The 21,371-nt window shown below is 43.5% G+C and overlaps 1 protein-coding gene across 5 annotated transcripts in view; it reads left to right on the top strand.

Annotated features, from left to right (window-relative positions):
- The window catches only part of sema3fb (sema domain, immunoglobulin domain (Ig), short basic domain, secreted, (semaphorin) 3Fb), a 109,452-nt gene that overhangs the window by 7,944 nt on the left and 80,137 nt on the right, over positions 1-21,371 (top strand). For 4 of the 5 annotated variants that reach the window (XM_046342782.1, XM_046342781.1, XM_046342780.1 and 1 more), the window contains exons 1-2: positions 14,682-15,057; positions 17,594-17,749. In XM_046342782.1, the coding sequence (XP_046198738.1) occupies positions 17,632-17,749 (118 nt within the window). In that variant the 5' untranslated portion in view covers positions 14,682-15,057; positions 17,594-17,631. Of the gene's footprint in view, positions 1-14,681; positions 15,058-17,593; positions 17,750-21,371 lie in introns of those variants that run through there. The other variant, XM_046342779.1, reaches the window with a different exon arrangement.

The following is a 21,371-nucleotide window of genomic DNA, read 5'->3' as shown; positions in this document are numbered from 1 at the left end:
TCTAAACCTGAGTACTGGGCTCTGTGTCAGTATCCTGACCTCCATCTTCTAAACCTGAGTATTGGGCTCTGTGTCACTATCCAAAACTTCATCTTCTAATGCCTGAGTACTGGGCTCTGTGTCACTATCCAGACCTCTGTCTTCTAATGCCTGAGTGCTGGGCCCTTGGCTGTAAGGCTGCTGTGTGGAATAAAATCATTCTTTCTCACCTCCTAATTGAGATGTCACCCCCAATTCCCAGGCTTTTGAAGGTAATTTAGTTCCAGTGTTCTTCAATTGTCACACCCTGATCTGTTTCACCTGTCTTTGTGATTGTCTCCACCCGCCTCCAGGTGTCGCCCATCTTCCCCATTACCCTGTCAGCACTCACCTCGCCCAAGGTTCCATTCACGTGGTCTCCAGCTGCTGACCGGGCTTTCCGGGACCTCAAACATCACTTCACCATAGCTCCCAGCTTGGTTCATCCTGACCCATCCCGTCAGTTCGTGGTGGAGGCCGATGCTTCGGATGTCAGAGTGGGGACTGTCCTGTCCCAGGGTTCTGCCCTGAACCTCAAGCTACATCCCTGTGCCTTCTACTCCCATCGCCTCAACGCCACGAAGAAGAACTACGACGTGGGGAATTGTGAGCTTCTCGCAGTGAAGATGGCGTTGGAGGAATGCAGGCACTGACTGAAGGTGGTGGAACACTCCGTTCATCATGTGGACCGACCACAAAAACCTGGAGTATCTCCGCACCGCCAAGCGCCTCAATTTCAGGAAAGCTAGATGGACCCTGCTGTTCATATGGTTCAACTTCTAATCCAAGAATGTCAAGCCGGATGCGCTGTCACGCTGCTATAGCGCCCCGGCTACTACCCCGCAACCTAAGGCCATCCTTGTCAAGCTCCGGCTGGTCTCCTTCAACCTCTGCCTGTCCCTCACCATCCCTGGTTTCACATCTCTCTGGACTTTGTCACGGGTCTTCCCCCGTCTGATGGCAACACCGCCATCCTGACCGTGGTGGATCTGTTTTCCAAAGCCGCCCACTTCACTCTTCTCCCCAAACTACCCTCTGCCAAAGAGGCAGCCCAGCTCATGGTGCAGCACGTCTGCAGCAGATCCATGGACTACTAGTGGTCATGGTCTCCGACCGGTGGTCCTCAGTTCTTGTCCCAGTTATGGAAGGCTTTCTGCACCCTCATTGCGTTGTTGGCCAGCCTGTCCTCCAGGTTCCACCCCCAGTCCAACTGTCACGACTTCCACCGAAGGTGGCTCCTCTCCCTGTTCGGGCGGCGCTCGGCGGTCGTCGTCGCCGCCCTACTAGCTGCCACGGATCCTTTTTCCTTTTCTTTTGGTTATGTCTGTTTTGTTTTTCACCTGGTTTCATTTTGGTTAATTAGGGGAGGTATTATCTTGACATTTCCTTTGGGGTTTTGTGCAGGATTGTTTTCGTTTGACTGTCAGTGAGTTTGGGTTTCCTTTTCATTAGTTCATGTTTAACAGGTGTTTTTCTCTGGACTGTGTCTGAGTGGGATTTCGTGGCTACTGCAGTAGTCAAGGTGTCCTGTTATTTTTTGAGCTGGTTGAATAAAACACCCTTTTCTTCGGGAACTTGTTTCTCCTGCGCCTGACTCCACATCCACATCTCCTTGGGGAGATCTGACACCAATGGCCAGTCGGAGCGAGTCAAACAGGCCATAGAGACTACTCCGCTCTGCCTGGTCTCCGCCAAACCCACTACCTGGAGCCAGGAGCTTGTGTTGGTCAAATACACCCGCAACACCCTTCTCTGCTCTGCTACAGGTCTACCCCCTTTGAGGGTTCCCCGCTCTTCCCTAAGCAGGAAGAAGAGGTCGGCATACGTTCTGCCCAGATGTTTGTCCTCCCGGGATCCGCCCCTCTGGGTAGATACCTCAGTTTATCGGCCCATTTCCCATCTCCAAAGTCATTAACCCCTCTGCTGTTCATCTTCTGTTGTCCCGGACCCTTCGTATACATCCTACCTTTCATGTGTCCAGAGTTAAACCCGTGTCTCACAGCCCATTGTCTCTCGATTGTTCCTGTTTCCTAGTTTTCCCGGTGTTGACCACTCTACCTGCCCTGACACTAAGCCTGCCTGCCGTTCTGTACCTTTGCCACACCTATCTGGATTGCCGACCTCTGCCTGCCCGTCACCTGTCTTTTTCCTGCCCCCGTTCGATTATTAAACTGTTGTTACTTCGACGTTGTCTGCATCTGGGTCTTACCTGAAGCGTGATAGTCAGTACTAATTAAGACTTCAACATTGTACTAGTCCCTTTAAGTGCTTTGTTTTTATGGAGGACAGTTCTGCAGAAAGACTTTGTATTACTAATTTAGCAGGGCTGAAGAGTAACTAGACAATCAGATTTGTTACATATGTTTACCCCCTTCAATAATTATGGCAAATGGCCCTTTCATCTTTTCTACTTGGTGTGCTGGTGCTTACCTACCCCCACACACACCGAGTCATTTTCCTATCGCCGCACGTTTACAAGCCAACCAATAAACTCAGGTGGGTTCTATGCAGAGAGTTGCAAGTTCAGGTGACTGTAGTTACTGTTGCTGTAGGACACTCACAGTGTCGGAGTCCCCTGTTTCACTGGAGTCTCACTGGTGAAGTCAAGCGACGTGCAATATGTATACACCGCTGCCAAATAAAACATTTTTAAATAAATCACAGGGGGATGAAATAACAAGATCGTGTGAATTATAAAAAGGTTTCAGTTTACTACATAGTTTAGTTATTGTCACACTGGGCTCTCTGGGTCTGGCAGAGGCATAGCCAGTGCTTGCCAGAAAAAAATGATGAACTCCAGCATAAATCACATCCAAATGACCTGTCTGTGTTGGTTGGACACTTGTGTGTGATTCCTCTAAGCTGTAGAAAGATAAAGCATGTGGGAAGTTTAAACCCCAGAGAATCAGCTCCTGTTTATTTGAATTAGACCAGAAAACCAACACAGAGTGCTCTAATGCCTGTGTTTGGCGACCAATGATTGGCCAATGAGTTAAACTATGATGGTGCCCCAGTGACATCACAGTCCTGGGATGATGCCATGATTCGAGTTCTGGGAGAGGTGCTCTCTGAGGAACGACCAATCCTTCAGCAATGGAGCACAAAGCAGAAAACAAATCTGAACCTCTACTTATGAAAACCAGGCCAGAATGCTTAACTATTGGCTCTGGTCAGCACTGGATAGGCCTACTCTACATCAGACACAATTACTCAAGCCTGGGAGGAGGACACATCTCTCTCTAGAGAAAAGGCTATGTTTTTTCCAATGAGAGGCGTTTTTCTCCTGTCATGCAGAGTTGCTCCATCCTCACTGTAAATATAGACCCGAGGAGAACAGATAGAAATGGATCCGCCCTTGGAAGTAAGTGAGTCGTGTTTCTGGGTGCATTCCTTCTGTGGCCTTTTTAATGATTTGACATGTGCACAACTGTGATATATGCAGTACATACATTGTCCTCAGAACTACCTCACACTATACTGTGGTTGCATAGTTTTTTCCAAAGACAATAGTTGGAATATGTTTTCCTTATTCAAAACAAATGAGGGCACATTGATGTTACAAGGAAGTATTTTTATAATTGTGGATGAACACGGCTTTTGTCAGTGGAGCGTGATTCATGTTCATTTGTCCGAAGGTGCATTAGGCATGTTTAATGCTGAGGGCAGAACTGCCTTGTAAAACCTCTTGTATATATATTTTTTATTTCTACTTTGCACATTCTTCCACTGCAAATCAACCATTCCAGTGTTTTACTTGCTATATTGTATTTACTTCGCCACCATGGCCTTTTTTGCCTTTACTGCCCTTATCTCACCTCATTTGCTCACATCGTATATAGACTTGTTTATACTGTATTATTGACTGTATGTTTGTTTCACTCCATGTGTAACTCTGTGTCGTTGTATGTGTCGAACTGCTTTGCCTACCTGGTTAAATAAAGGTGAAATAAATCAATTAAATAAATATATAACAATGCCAATAGGGCATATAGGGAGTAAGCATGGGGATTCAGGGTAGACCAGAAATCCATCTGGATCTAAAATCAAGCTGTGATGTATGTCTTAATAAATGGGTGGTAGCTGAATTGATACTTACTTCAAACATATCAAAGAACTTAAGTGACAGTCTCAGGGGAATTGTAGGTAGTCCCATTGGGAAGCATCTAAACGTTATTAAACAGTTCATAACTCAACTGCGTTCAAAGGGTGTTGGCTATGACACACAGCACTGCCTGTCATTAGTAGGTTAACTCGTTTTTCACCTGGAGCCTATAGCCCAGGAACCCTAGATAGAACCTGTGGTTTAACACCACTACTGGGCGAGCTGGGCTGGGAAGACCCCCCCCTGGGATCCAGACCCTCTTGGCATCTCTGTCTGTCTGTGTGGGATGACATTTGAGCTGGATGTGTTTTCCACCAGTGGGGTTTAGAGGCACCACAGTTCCAAGCCATCCTTGATCAGCTATGTCCCCTACAGAAGATCACAGGATGACCTCTCAACCTGATCAATAGGTGCGCCATGCCTGTAATTTACTGAGGAGAGTGTTTACTCACAGATTTCATCCTGTGGAAGAGAACATGCTCCGCTGGCTGTTTCCGTCAAATCCACCTTCACTTGCAGTGTAACAATACATAGGAGCCAGTGGCATATAGGGGAAGGCAGTGGGGTCTGGTCATCTCTAGTCGACCATCATGTCTATTCGATGCTGAGTACTGTAGGTATGTGAATCATTTATTGTGTCAGACATGTTCTTGATTTCACTGGAATTAGTGTTTAAACCACAGAAAGGATTCAGCAATCTCATTACTGAATCCTCATCAGGGAGAGATGGTAATTCATCACCAGGTCATCAGATACATTAAGCGCTCCTAATAGCACCGCAAACAGAGGGTTTACATTTGCTAAGTCCTGGCATTGCGCAGCAGCCATGTGTGTTTATTGCAGGGAATGAGGGAGTTATTGAAAACATCCAGGGGTCTCTCAGTGCTCAGCCCCAGAAATGAACTTTCTGCTAGGAACATCTCCTATGACATCATTCACTCCCCAAACTTGAACCAGGCCTGGCAAAAAAAGAGAACAAAAGCATTCAAGAATCGAATTTCTGGTGTCAGTGAAGATTTAGAAACGAAGAGAACTGTTGGCGAGGCAGTTAAGTTACGTGTAACAACTGATGGCGCACAGTTTTTTTAGAAACAGCATGTCAGTGACAGGCAGAGGAAAAGGTCAAGTGTTCGAGACATTCTATGAGGTTGGTGTAGTCTACGCAGAGGAGCCCAGACATGCAGGTCCCACAGTCCCTCCAGCACAGACAAGACAAGGGCCTCTAATAGCGGCCAAGGCTTCTCCCCTTCCTCAACACAATTTCACTAAGTCTCTGGCTGTCTGTCACCTAGACAACGCTCAGGCAGGTTGTGTGTGTGTGTGTGTGTGTGTGTGTGTGTGTGTGTGTGTGTGTGTGTGTGTGTGTGTGTGTGTGTGTGTGTGTGTGTGTGTGTGTGTGTGTGTGTGTGTGTGTGTGTGTGTGTGTGTGCGCGCGCGCTCGCGTAGCTATGTATGTTGTCTCCTGTCCAACTACTGTAGCTTCTGGTGCTGAGGTGTTAATTATCCTGAAGCAGCTCTCACCACCCAGTCTTACTCCCCTCCCGACATCAAAGGCTGATTCACCAAGCAAACAAATGCTGTGGAGTTGTTCTAAGGGAATGTTTTCAGAAAGGACGAGATTCTCATTATTTGGTCGTTTGTACTGGGAGTAGGGCTGTCACGATACCAGTATTGTGAGTATCGCGAGTGTTGTGGCAAGGAAACAAAACATTAACCAGATTTTATTTATTGAGGGAAAATATTGTTATGTTGGGGGGACACTTTATGTTGGTTGACACCCTATTTTACATAAAGCAGGTTTTTAATGAAAGATGTAATGAATACTCAGGGAGAAAAAGGTGTAGATTCACAAGCAGAGTGCAGCAGGTGTTTATTTCGCAGAAGGCAGGAATCGTGGTCACAGGCAGGCAATGGTCAAACACAAGTAGGCAAACAGGCAGGTGAATCAAAACTAGGACTGAAGGCTATTACTGGTTCTCACAGAGTGCTAGAAAAAGGCTTAGTAGAGTCAAAAAAACAATACCTCATAAAGGCACAAACAAAATGAACTGAACTAAATAAGGAGCTGACCAGGTGCGTAACTAACACAGTTGAAATCAATGAACAGAAATGAGAGACAGGGCTACGTTCAATAACACAACGAAACAGGGCTATGTTCAAGAACACAACGAAACAGAACACAAGGTTGACTAAGAATATGAATACAGAACCTTACAAAGGACCATAGAGTTCAGTCTGTTTCATGTTTTCTTTTTTGCCATGGAAAAATGTGTATCAAAGTATTGCGATATTGTGAAAAAGCTTACTGTGAGGTGGTGGACACAAACACTTGTTCTGACAGTCCCTTTTCAGACAGATTTTGTCAAATATCCTCTTGAAGGACCTGCGTCATACATCATGACTCCAGGTTAGGGTTAGAAACAGTATGAGTCAATTAATTCTCTTGGCTCCAATTGGTCGGAAGCAAACAGGTGGTTTCAAGTTGCGATATCTCAACTACTCATCTTTCCTGTGAACGATATGAGAGTGAGTTTCCATGACTTCTGGGTGGTGTGTGCATGTGGGAGTTATGAGTTATGTCCTAGAGTGACGTCTGGAGAGCACACCATGGCACATTGGAACCCTGGGCTTTGCCTGACTTCCTGTGGGCTGGCACAGGGAAAATAAGCAAGCATCAGCAGGGAAGGGAAACAGAAACTACATGGGAGAATGTTTCCTTTATTACGAAATGACGTGATCAGGAGTGCGCCACTGTCCTGAATGACTGTCAGACGCACGCCCTTTTCCCCGGAAATCCTCATGGCTAAACTGCCACTCACACATTACCTGTACGAATCCCCATTGTAATGTGTTTATGAAGGTTTTGAACATCATGGATACTCACCCACCGGTGTTGTAGTACATGAATAGGAAGGGGGACTGTTGATACCTTCCTCTCATAGGTCTAATGTATTCTCCAACCAGCATCCAAAGACAGCAGACAGAGCAACCAAAGTCTCAACACACCTCATTGACAGTGTGAATGTTGTCAGATGATGTTTCATTCGGGTGTGGTACAACACAGTAGACACCACTGCTGTGTACTGTAGGCTATCTCCCATGTCTAATCTCTAGTCTACTCGATCATTGGGGGTGTCACTTCAATCAACGAGAGGAAGGGGAGTGCTCTGTTTCTGCTGCTGCATTAGCTGATAGGACAGCCAGTGAGATTCTCCCAGGCCTTTTTCACCCGAGACCTCTCTAGACCCTTTACTCTAGCAACCGTCATAAGCCCAACTCACAGTGGCCAGAATGGATATGAAGACAGATTCCGCAAAACAGTTAACCCATTCCATTACTACCATGGCTGTACAGTATGCAGGAGAGGTTTGCATTGGCAGAATTACATATTACATACATATTACACATCCCCAGTAGGATGTTGCGACAGGTGTCACAGCCCCACTGCCAAATAGGAAGATCAATTAGACAGAGGAACCCCTGCTCTCTTATCCAGTAGGAGCCTGCTACCTTCCCACAGTATCCTCATGAAGTATCAATGGACTGGGCAATGCCAAGGCTACAGCACAATAGACCAGCTGGGGAGAGAGGCCACTGAATGTTCCAACGGTAGCTGACTTCCTTTGGCACAAGAGAGGGACTAAGTAAAAGGTGATACAGAACTTGACATATTTTTTTTCTGTCACTTCAAGATGTGTATCATATAACTGGTAAAAAAAACACAGAGGGTAGACAAAAATACATCAAACATGTAGGGATAAAGGTTATTGGTTGAGCACAAAGTGGAAGGAAAAGGTCCCAGTACAGCCTCGTGTAAGCAGATGGTGGTGAGAAGTGAACATGCACCCTGCCCGACGGAGTGCCTGCACGGTCTCAGTGACCCCACTGACAGGACCGCCTGCTCCATGGGCTGTCCACTACATGAACATGATCATGATAAGTGATTCAATGTTGTCCTTTTGGTCATTAGTGTTTACTGCCTATCTGTTACTCAATAATACAGAAGTATATCTTTATGTAGTGGTATGCAACCATACAGGGTGATAGTGTTTACTGCCTAATGAGCACAAGGGACCACATTGAATCATTATCATGATCGTGTTCATATAGTGGACAGTGATGACAGAGACACTGGGTGTCTGTCATCACTGGGGCTGACAGGCCCATGTTGTCTCTACCTTCTTGCCCTTTGTGCTGTTGTCTGTGCCCAGTAATGTTTGTACCATGTGTGTGCTGCCACCATGTTGTGACGCTGCCATGTTGTGTCGCTACCGTGTTGTCGTCATGTTGTGTTGCTACAATGCTATGTTGTCATGTGTTGCTGCCATGCTGTGTTGTTGTCTTTAGGTCTCTCTTTATGTAGTGTTGTGGTGTCTCTCTTGTCGTGTTTTGTGTGTTTTGTCCTACATTTTTAATCCCAGCCTCCGTCCCTGCAGGAGGCCTTTTGTCTTTTGGTAGGCCGTCCTTGTAAATAAGAATTTGCTCTTAACTGACTTGCTGAGTTAAATAAAGGTTAAATAAATAAATAAAACATTGTTGTAGAGATGAACCCTCGCATTCCTCTGGGGGAGATGCAGATGTGTCCTTACATGAACCACCACCGTAGCTGGAAGTGAGACTGCGTGGCATTGGCATTGTGGTGGGGGCATGCAGCGATGAGAGAGAGACAGCTGCTGATATGTTTTTTAAACGTACCCATGCCTCTCAGTTCCCTTCCACGGTCTCCGTTTGTCTGATGGACACACCACAATGTCAGTGTAGCAATACGATACGATACAATACGATTTTCTTGTCCAATTTAACATCTTGATTGGTCGTTTTCATCATTGGGGACAGTAGAAAATGAAAAAGGCCTGGTGATATCACAATCCGATGTTGGATTTACAGTATATTGGTATTTGCAACTGTTTGGAGATTTACTCTTATTCAAATGAACTTGTTGTAAATACTGTTGACACTCCTAACGATGCCTGCCTTCCAATAACAATGCAATAATTACATAAGAGAGCATTTGACTTCTCGCAAGGGTACCAGCCAGCACAAAGCACAAGTCCACACAGTACTTGCTCTTACCTCCCTGAAACTTCCCCTGGAATGTCATCAAAGAATGACCCACCTTCTAATTGTGCTTATTTCCTTTTATCGAAACTGTTCCTTTTCCACAGAATGAATCACCACTCAAAGTTTGGAAGACGGATTGTTTGTTTACATTTCTGCCCCTTGACTTTAGCAGCCAAGAATGGCCACAGAATTTGAAGTTGAGGTCCTGCCCTTAAGAACAGAGGTTTATTGCGGAACATTTAGTTTGTGGGCACTGATATGTTCTCCATCCTAGCACTGTAGAGTTGTGATTTTATTAAATGACAGACTATTTACTTTAGACATATTTCAACATTGATGTAGGGCAGTCCTGGGTAAAAATTAAGTCACCTCTTCCTCCACACGCACACGCACACGCACACACACACACACACACACACACACACACACACACACACACACACACACACACACACACACACACACACACACACACACACACACACACACACACACACACATTAGGAAGTGGTCTAGTAGTCTCACTGGGATACTGGTATATTTGTGCAGCTTAGACGAGAGCAGTTTATAGTGCTACTTCCCTATTTGATGTGTGAAAGGTGGAAGGAAATCAAAGCCATTCCTTCAAATGGTTCTGGCTACAGTGGGTTGTGGCTCCAATGAGAGACTGGCAGTAAGGAAACACGGGGGGGGGCTGCATTCAGTCTGGGAGGGAGGGAGGGAGGGAAGGAGGTATGGAGATGTGCTGCATGCAGGGCTCAACCCTCTGCCAAAAACAACAGGGGAAACTGTGGCTCAATCCCTCCAACCACAGGTACGGGAAAAGAAGGTGACCCTGTAACATTAGTGTTCTTGTGAGTACCATGCTATTACGAGCATTCAGAGAACATTATCAATACATATAGTCTTTGAAATGTAGTTGATTTAATAATAATAATAATAATATATGCCATTTAGCAGACGCTTTTATCCAAAACGACTTACAGTCATGTGTGCATACATTCTACGTATGGGTGGTCCCGGGGATCGAACCCACTACCCTGGCGTTACAAGCGCCATGCTCTACCAACTGAGCTACAGAAGGACCACTGGCACTGGTCAAGCTGAGGGGGCAGCTGTATAAACAGGCACGGTTATGTGGTAAGAGCTGCAGAGGGTTGTGGTCTGTTGCTAAAGGGGCCATCACACGGCCAGTCGGCTTGTTTAACACTGCTGCCAGGCCACACTCACTCCCTCTCTCAGCCATTCGCTCGCTATCTTGCTCACTCACTCTCTCACTCACTCTTGCTCGCTCACTTGCTTCTATACATCATCTCAGGTGGATTCATAGTGCATGTGTGTTTAATTTGAAAAGTATTTTCAGCTGAACTACTTCTGACTGTCCTTCATTAGACCTGCGGCAGGTCTATAAGTGCATACCAACGAAAATATAAACACTTTTCCAAAAACTTTCACTCTAGACACGGGTCTTTCCTATAAGCAGTATAGGAAAAGGTTTCTTCCATGATCAAGGTGAGATGCTGTCTACTGCAATATCTTCTTTTCCCATTTAAATGCAAATAACTCTGAGAACATTGACTTCACACCAGCAAAGAGTCAGGCTTTTTGTCATATCTCGTCACACCATAAGGTTAAAGCTTTTCTATGGAAGCTGAAAGATTACCACATGTGCAGTCCTGAAACTCAACAGGGCAATCTCTTTCTGTGTTTAGGGTCATGAGTAAAAATGCCCAGTTGCCCATTATTCTGGCCACCATGACTAGAAGAAGATATCTCAGTGACTTTGAAAGAGGGGTCTTTAACGGAGCATGGGGGGGTTAAAGTGTGTGTGTGTGTGTGTGTGTGTGTGTGTGTGTGTGTGTGTGTGTGTGTGTGTGTGTGTGTGTGTGTGTGTGTGTGTGTGTGTGTGTGTGTGTGTGTGTGTGTGTGTGTGTGTGTGTGTGTGTGTGTGTGTGTGTGTGTGTGCGTGTGTGCGTGTGTGCATTTTTCCTTTTGACATTGTTTCTCCCTTGGTGATGTTTGTGATTATGCTTTACCTTTAGGCTTATTGAGAAGGACTTAAAACTCTCATGAGTTTCACAGAGTGTTTGTGATTGAAATTCCCTTTGTTATGACCATGGAACAGGGTCAATATTGTCCTGTTGACTTCCTGTTTTCATGGCAGAACAACCCATGGGGTTACGATATGTATCTTTCTCTGAACACAAAAGAGGAGAGCGGAGAGAAATGATCTCTGTATTAATTAACATCAACTCACAAAACATAGCAGGAGGGGTTGAAGACTTGAAGACTCAACAGCACTATGTACCAAGAAAACGTTCATTGAAATGGTAACACAGCTTGTGGAGACAGCATGTGCCAACACAGCACATCACAACCACATTATAACCAGGTTCATATGTGAATGACAGATATTGTAAAATACCAATGAGTTGGAATTTCCCCAAAATGAGAAAAACACCACTGCGAAGAAAATGTTCATTGACATGGCAACACAGCATGTGGAAACTGCAATACCCATTTCCAGGACGAACAAAACACCTCGTGTTTTTCTCACAAAATGGTGAAAACATGTCTAACAACTTGCCTGAAACATTGAGCTTAGAGACAGAGTTCAGGGCTGACAACTACACCTTTCAGCTCAGCAGCACCGACTCGAGGTGGATTCTGAACCCTGCATTGCTCAGCAGAACGCCAGCAGCACTGGATCCCATGCAGTCACAAAGAGTGGAGAGTGAGACATGCACCAGGGGTCTTACATCTCCCTACACAATAAGCCTACACAATGTGGATGAACCCTGGAACTCTGCAGTGTGGTGTCCAATGCCAGCCCTCCATTTGAGCCCCAAAGGCAGTCAGTGGCCCTGAGCAGGTATTGCACACTCCATTTGGAATGCAGCGTATTCTGCAGAACACTAAAAACAACGTCATACACCACTTAGATAGATGTCGACAGCATCATTAAATCGTGTGCTGGCAAGATTTTATCCAAAATATTATAGTTCAGGCCCACTTAAAAAGTTATGTTGGCGGAAAATGTGCACATGTCATGTTGTATTTCTATCAAGGAGAAAAGCACAACTCCCATATGGGCAGAGTGGAACTAGATCTGACACCCCCAACGTTTGTCTTTAAGCGTGAAGACTGGATGGGGAGAAGAATGTAGAGATGGCTTTGCAGGACTCTCAGGTTTGCTTCTCATCTCAGCCAGCAAATCCATTCTCACCCTCAGCGAACAGATAACTTGTCGGACCTTGCCTGAAGAGATGGAGAGGAAAAAGTCAACTTGGAATCACCGGGGAGATCTTTTTCATTTGACCTCTGCCAAGTGGATTTGTAAAAGGACCTTTATGGAAGGCCAGAATAGATTGGAGATTCAGGAGTATAGAGTGAATGGCATGGCTTTGTATGTGTGAATACTTGGGAGGGACAGTTTCTTTTGACCACATTGATTCCATCCTGACACTTCCAGCTAACTTCTTTCAAGTCATTGGCAGGCTTTCTTGAGAAACTAATGCATGACATTTAAAGGGATGAGGTTGAATAAGGAACTGATAATGCAGGTAGGAAAGGACAGTGAAAAGAACGAGTCTCCTTTTGAAAATGAACAAGTCTTTATAAGCAATAACTCAATGAATATATTACGTTCTATCAGTTCGGAAGGGGGAAGTAACAATTTTAATGGTAATTTCCCAATGGCTGTTAAATAAATTACATCGGCTGCCCTCTGAAAAGTACTATTCAAATGATCATCATTAAGTACGTGACGAAGATAACACTTTGTAATTTCTGACATTTGCAATGGGGTTATTAATCAGCACCTGTTAAGGTGCTCTGTCTTCAGTCGCATTAGTGGAAGTGAAAGTCAAACAATTTTTGGAAAGAGATGTGAATGAGGTTTAAAGGCTTAAAGGTCAAGTTAGTATGTGATCTCACACAGTATTCATGGCCACAGAGGTAGCGAACTGAACGTACGCAACATGTGCATTACCAGTGATTTGCAATAGGTCTTCATTTGTCCATTTTTCTTCGTACATGAAGTTCCAGTGAAAACACACAGAAAAGTATATTTTATACCACTTGTGGATTGGACAAGCATTGAAATCCGTAGGAATACACAACACTTTATTAGGAAGTGTATACTCAGCCAAATCCTGTTTAATATTTCCCGTCCACATTTCATGTGAGGGTGGCAGATGGTGCGTTGCTGGCTGTCGGTGAGACGGGAGATGGAAATAATACAGACAGGCAGTTGATTCAAAGCAAACAAACACCCTCTCAATAGTCAGATTCAGACATGGTCATATAAATTCCAAAGGAGGAAATAGAGTATGAATAACCGGATTTTGAGTCATTCCTATTCCCAAGTGCTGAAAACATAAAGACGTCAGAGGTTACTTTCTCTAACATATTTCTCATATCCATTACAGTTTTGAGAACTATTTTGTAACATTGGAATACATATTTCTGTGTTTACAGGATAAGTCACTGCTGTTCCATAAGCAAGTCTCGGATTTGTTGACAATTGAAAGGAGCCAATCAAAGGGGAATGTAGAATATTTGAAGGTGAATGTTTTGTTGACCTTTGTTTGAAGGTAATCTTGTCAGTTTGTCTCAGCTGTAATAGCAATGCAGTATGCTACTCCTGTTTTGTGTAATGAAATACTGCCTATAATATACAGACCTAATGTAAATCTTCCAAAAGTCTAACGTTCGAGTCAAGCAACAATATCCATTTAACTGTGTTTGAACTTCCTTTCTGTTGACGTATGGCTAGATGTGTGCCTTCCTGCTATATTGTTAGTGGCTGTCTGTCTTCATTTGAGTCCATACACCACACCTACATTCCAACATCAAAGAAATTGTTCATGGAAGCGTGTCAAAGACCAAGATGTTATTGCTGTCAGGTACAGTATGTTCCATCATAGGTAAGTGATTTAATCTTCTTAATTCCAGGTTCATCTCTGATATTTTCTTCTCATATCATTATCATAAAGACTAAGGCAGTGTGCCCTGTGAACAGGTAAGGTCTACACGTAGGCTATAACAATGTGTAGGCTCGTAGGGGTGGCAGGTAGCCTAGCGATTAAGAGCGTTGGGGTGCTGGTTAGAATCTCTGAGCTGGCTAGGTGATGTGTCCTTGAGCAATGCACTTAACCCTAATTGCTCCTGTCGCAATTGTAAGTGTTCACTGTAATTACAATAGACGTCGATAAGAGTTTATAATATAGGTTTAAGATCATATACATTGGTAACACACTATCAAAGCAAAAAGCCTTAAACGGTTGTGTTTTTCATAATTGTGGAAGCAATCTGGTTTGAGGGCCACTGTTGTCCCGTTAGTCACCACAATACTCTGATATTTTCTAAAAGCCTGCTCATCGAGATGCTGGAGGAATGGGCGGTGGCAGCTAAGGTACTTCCCGCCTAGTGGGCGTGTTTTACGCAAATGACCATTGCATCCACCTGCCAGCGCGTTTCCCCAGCAGTCAGGAGCGAATCCACTTTCACCAGTAACACTGGCTGCATGTTTAGCCGAGTTTCAGACGAGGAATCCTTTAAATTGACAATTTTGAAGGAGCTGTCACATTGGACTTGTCACAACTTCTGGTCATTAAATTTACACGAGATTTACTTGGAGACGATATTTTCAGCTGCGCCTCATGAGCATTGGACCGGGCAGCGGTAAACACACCGGGCTCCAGGTGTATCTCTATAAGGACTCCAGCAACGGGGCCACGGCACCCCGGATCTTATACATTTTAAACTTGGAGAATTGAGGCGAACTATTCCGTGGAATTCTGTTGGTTTCTTCGATGACTTGTAAGGTTGGACTTGGACTCAAAGTTATTTGTGTAGAGTAAAGTGACAATCAGGTATGCCTAATTATTTATAACGTTAATGATTTGCATTCAAACAGCCTGCAATTGGCTCGCACAGCACTGTCATTTTTAATTTACTTTATATTACCGTGAGAGGTATACCTATGCTGTTTACTTTACTGGTGTGTTACATGGGACATTTGGTTACCTCACAATAACTGTGAGAAAATGGTTTTAATAAGTTCTATACTGTCATTGTAACCCGTAAACATGTTAATTCGATTAGGCTTAATTAGCCTTGTGAAAACCACCATGAGGCTATTTCAATTATAACAATGAACTTTAGCATTTGAAAGTGTGACAGTAATATTTGGACACTTAGACTTTGTAATAAACACCGAACAAAATATTATATTTCATGTCAGTGAGTTTTAACGTGCTTTAAATTAGTATTTTGATTTTATTATATGCACTCTTGCAAGTTGCGCATGAACTCCTAACAGGTTCAGATTGTTTACAGCATTAAAATCAGAAAAATGTATAGCTTTTATCTCTCGCAGTCCAACACCGATAGTGTTGATGTGAAATTGGGGAAATATTTCTCGATATGATTAAATTCAATTGCCAGACTACTTCATAGCCTAATGATTTGTTCGCACTGGAATTTGAGTGTTTTCAAAATAGCATAACAATTCAAAAATGGTTCAAAGTGGTTTTGTAACACTAGGTGTTTTCTTTTAGAATAAAAATACGGACGGGATGGATTTAGTAATCCACAAAGTTTATGTTGCTGCTGGTAAAAGCGCACAAATCATTATCAGCGCACACATGTCTCTAAGAAAAGCAATGCAGTATTTAGCCTACCCACGCCTGAAAGGGAAAAATAGCTAATTACCAAATAATTGGGAACATGAACAAATGTAGGCTACTCTTGGAATACGATCCCCTATAGACCGTTGAATTTACAAGCGCGACTGGACCAAGCAGGGAGGGTGATTGGCTGAAAGCGCGTTATAATAGTGGTCTTTAACACCCTGCGCTTGTAAATCGTGCTCAACATGTCGATTGTCTTGACTCTTGACTCACAATATAGCAATAAGTTAAGTTTGGCTGTCTAAAACACATGCAAGAACTGCGAAAAGACAATTGGTCAACACTCACCTTTTATAGGAATGGTCTTGATAAAAGTAATAAACGAGGTACCGTTCAAAATGCCAGTGAACCGATGGCGTGGGGGTTACGTTGCCTTAATGTAGATGTAATGTTTATTATACATGGTTGATCCTTTGATTAGAACTATGTCAAGGCTACTGACCTTGATTCCTGTATTTAGCGCCAAATATGTTTTAGCGTGACCCACGCTATTACACTGCAACTACACTTCTTGCACTTTCTTCAAGAATGTTAATATGAATACATTAGATTGACCTGTTTAGATAATCAAATCAAGTGGAAAGTCATCCCTTTGTGTGTGTGTGACAGTGTGTGTGACAGTGTGTGTGTGTGTGTGTGACAGTGTGTGTGTGCGCCTATGTGGTGTGTGTTGAAATGTCATTTGTAAATAGTCTGTTGTTTAATTTAATTGTGTAAATATATCTGCCCTTGACTTAGAATAAACAGCTGGCCAGTTAACAAATTGCCCATAAATAGCTGAGGTTTGCGCTGATGTTTATACTCGTAAATCCCCCCTAACCAATCCGTTTGGTTCGAGGATATATTTTGGACTGTAGGCTCTGGCTCCAGCTCTCCAGCAGTCTACATGTTGAATTTGTGTTTGTGGTGGAAGTGCCCTTTAAAATGTGCCCTCTGGCAATCACATGCAGAGTGGTGAGATGGTCGTCAAGCCATGAAATAAGACCAATTTGTAGATTTGTTAAATAACGTTTCTAGGCAACCCTCTATACCTATAAAGACGCATGCAGTATTCTGCTTACCCTTTATAACTTGAGTTTATTGCACATTCCTGTTTGATGTGGTTGGCTCCTTTACACAATTTAATTACAATGTTATATACAGTTTCAATCAACAGTCCCAAAAGGTTCTGGCAAGACTGATTTGATTTATCTTCAGTACCGTATTGTCCTTTGTAGAGATGAGATTACATCAGTGACCATTTGTCACACTGAATTGTGTGACAACAAGGTATATTGCGTGACGAAGGTACGTGACGAAGGTATTAGGTGACTACAGTACATAATTACAGAGTAGTGCACAGGGTTGGTGGTCGTGCAAGAGGATTGTGTTTGGTGGGACTGGGAGACATTAGCATCTTCTTGCACAAGAGGCAGGGAACAGTGGAGGAGGCATCATTGTGTCACACATACATAAAGGTCAAATATGACTCTTGCCAAATGGAATTGTATAGAAAACTAAAAGGCTGGATTCTCCATGTTGGAAAGGCAGCGCACTTTCCCAATGGTCTGGTTATAATCCCTGAACATCAGTGATGTACTTCAGATGTTCACATCTCTCACAAAGAAGCTCTCATGAAGACCAATGTTTCGAGATCTACACTCAAGGATGCTGTGTTATATTGTGTATGGCTTTTCGCAGCGGAAATCTTTAATTGTTGACCTCTTCTTTCCTCCAGCATTCTGCGATCGTTCTATTCCTGGAGGTTGGTTTACCATGCTGTTGGACAGTCTGTGGACGGTCCACATGCTCCTGGCCCTGGTTGTCGGGGCTCTGTGCAATCACAACATCATCGACCCTCATGCTGCACCCCGCGTCTTCATCTCCTTCAAAGGTAAGAGGCAAACGTCTCTGGTCTATTTCTCCCCCAACCACATCCCTATCTGTTTAGTGTTTTGTGCTAGTGGTTTCTACGTGGTGTCTTGAGTTCATGCAGTGCTCTCCTCTAATAGCTCGGTGTATCGTCTTTAAAATGTGCTGTTTTCTGCTCCTCTGAAATGTGTGTGTGCACCCTTATGTGTGACTGAAGAGTTGATGATCAGATAAATGGGACGATTCTGGCTTTGATAAGTGCTCTAGATTCCATAGGAAGAACTCAGACTCTCAGGTTACACTGCAGACCCGTCCCAGTGACCACTAACAAATCATCCAATGCTAATTTGCTTCCCCTCTTAAACATCCTGGCATGGTAATTCTCAGCAGCTGCTTCCACTTGACTGTATGTACCAATAATTAAAAACATAAACAAAGATGGAAAAAAATGGTTCAAATTGAGGTTAACAGAGACAACAGTGTATTTTTGAGAAGCCTTTTGCGTCTGGTACAGAATGCTAGTTATAAGGTGTCCTTGAATCAACATGATTACATTCTCTGATGTTTTTTAAATTGAAAAGGAACAATGTAAAAGTGAAAGTGATGCATTAAAAAGACGTCGCCTGCAGCATATTAGCATGTAATAATAACACTATCATGGTCATTATCAGATTGGGGGTCCCTCTACAGAACGACACATCTCAGGGCTTTGTTCATGCACTTCAGTGGTCATGTAGATGAGGTGGGGTAGGGAGGGAGCAGGTAGCGGGTATTACTGAGAGCAAATTGCCTGGTTCAGCCAAGCAGAGCGCTGTCTGTCCCTAAGGTCTGTCCCACTCTCAGATCTAGCTTGCGATTAGCAGCCGGAGCAGAGCTAAGGGACTGAGCAGTGCCCCTGTTTGCTTTGCCTTCGATTTCCCTGGGCTCTCTCCACGGCACCAGTTGACTTAATTAACTGGACAGGCACAGTTCACTACTAAAGGTTCTTTCCCTTTTTAATCAAGTCGGATTTTACATGTCACTGAGCACATATCCAGAGCTCAGCAATTCCTTCATGTTTTTTTCCAAAATATTATTTACCCAGTTCTCTAGTTTAATATCTGCAAATATATTGCTTTTACTCAACTGTAGGTTGGTCTTTTCGTTTTTTTTTCAGTTCAATGCCTTTCTTAGAATGGATGACTTTTTATTCAAATCTTTTTCTCAGAAGTATGTAGTTGAAATTTTTGCCAGTTCTTTATTCACCTGCAAGACTCTAAAAGAGTCATTCATTTCTGTTAAACCAGCTTACTATAGCAGTATTGTTTAGCTGACGAGAAGACGGAGGAGTCCCTTGCTCTCTTGCTTACCTGTTTGTTTTTCTCCCCAGTCAACATGCATGTCACGGTCGACTCTGCTTTTCTCCAAAGCTCTGGAGAGAGCATGTTGCCTTTAAATATTGTGAAATGCACTTTTAATTGTTTTTATAATCTCTTGGTAACCTCACCTATATATCATAGTGTTTTAATACGTTGACTATTGGCCAGCAATTTAGGTTACTAGAATGTTGGCAACAAGTTTTAGATCCTCTTTATAGATGTTTTGGCTATGGGCTTTGGCACAGCATAAAGTTGATAATGATCTATTTTTTGCTAGAATACACTCGTTATGAACGTGCCGTATAAAGGTGCTGTATCATATGAAACATATCTCTAATTAAAAACTTTAAGCTTACATCCCTCTCTTGGTTACCTGGCGGTCTGGTCTCTCAATATTACAAAGTTGGCTGCCTGCCAAAAACTGATTAACTCTGTTTCTCCCGAGACGGTTTAAGGACCGTGACCTCTTACTCAAGAGGCCCTCACTTCCCCATTAAAACAGGTCGTACACATGTGGAGAGTAAATCAAGAACCTCTTAATTGTTTTTTTTTCTTTCCCCTTTATTTTGTGCTTCACTTAAATGTTTCCCCGGGGAATACCATCTATGATCCACAGTCTGGTCTACTGACTGAGTGTCCATTAAATGCAGATATGTTAGTTAGTATGTCTCAAGATATTCACTCTAATGCTTGATAGTTAGAAATGCTTATGTACTGCACATACAGTAGGTTTTGGAGCTAAATTCTGTAACTGTTGATATGAACCACAGTGAGGAAGTGTAGCCATCAAAAGGATACTCCTCTGTAGCTCGCGAAAACATGAGGTAAGAGCCTTGGAAAAGTAGACTTTGGTCAGGCTTACAACTGTCTCCGGCCCTGCAGGATCACAGCCAGGGCGAAGGACTTTGATAGCCAGAGCTGTGAAGTCTTCTTCAGTTAGGAGAGCTTATAGGAATCTGTGTAATCAATACCGCACAGCTTGTTTAAATTGCCAACCTAACTTAGGCATAAAGAGAAGCGAGTCGCCATAGATAATCAATTGCACTCTATGGGTGTAGCTCAGACAAGACTGCTGTCTCCAGAAATCTCCAAGAAGGGAATGTCTCCTCCCCTCTTCGCACGTAAGTCAGAGGGCCTGGAAAGAAAATGGAAAAAAACAGTGAATTTGTTTGAGCCTTTCCCCAATGACCGTATTTTAAGGATCAAAGTTGAGTTCCGAGCCAGCGGGAATTCATAGGGAGTGAAATCTGCCGTAACTCTGTGTGCCTGAGCCCAAAAATAATATTCCTTCCTACGGAACTCGATGACCAACACAGTTCTATATTTATGTAATAAATGGAGTTAAAGGCATTATTCCAGATTGGGTTTATTGCCATGCAAAAGGATTGTGTGAGAGAATATACAGGCCTCCAATGTGACAACTAGTAAGTTATTGTTTACATGCAAGGCCCCTTGTAAATCCATTTAAAGATTACAACAGATTTATCTGTGTACTTTTACAGATTACTCATTCCGTATCACACTTTGACAATAGCCATGGAGAGTAACAAATCATTTGGATGAACAAATGCACTGCTAGGCATTGCTCCAGGGAAGTTTCTTCATTATGTTTTGCTATAGAATTCCCCTGCATCACAGATAAGTGTAACCTTACTATGCTGGCCCATATTCCCCCTCTGACACATTTCTGCTCATGCGTTACAGATCTAAATTCATGCTTATAGCTCTGCTTTTCGAAGTCTTAAACCACACGTGGACCCTGGCTACAGCTGTGCTAGTAAATACGTAGCTTACTATAACTGACTAAATGCTTATTGTACTCGTATAGAATGTCAGCTTTTGTTTAATGTTATTGTAATAGGCACAGGGTCAAGAGCCACTACAGTTGTAAATAACATGACCATGGCTGTGAAGGTGACATAGCCCTCCCCTGCAACCGCCATCACTCGATACGTGCTGATAAGACCATGGAGCACACTAGTGTGTATACTCGCATATAATTGGTTGTGTTTGATGTTGTGTTTGCTGTTTCTAGCTTCCTATTAACTGCTACTGAGAAGTTTATTCATGCACCTTTACTCTCCCTTTCACCTTTTCCCTGACGGACTTAATGACATTTGAAACGTCTGTTCTCCAGTGTAGTCCCTGGAATTATGGACCATGGTGGGAATGCCGTGACATCACATTACTCCCCCATTGCCATACAGCACCAAATCCACTGGAAGGGGGTCACTGTTACCACCGTGGTTGTGGTCGGGAATGCCAGCGGTAGGTGTCTCAGAGCAG

Source organism: Oncorhynchus gorbuscha, linkage group LG03 (genome assembly GCF_021184085.1).
Source record: "Oncorhynchus gorbuscha isolate QuinsamMale2020 ecotype Even-year linkage group LG03, OgorEven_v1.0, whole genome shotgun sequence".
In the NCBI taxonomy this organism is placed as follows: Eukaryota; Metazoa; Chordata; class Actinopteri; order Salmoniformes; family Salmonidae; genus Oncorhynchus; species Oncorhynchus gorbuscha.
Note: the sequence above shows the minus strand (reverse complement) of the source record. Positions and strands in the feature narration are given on the sequence as shown.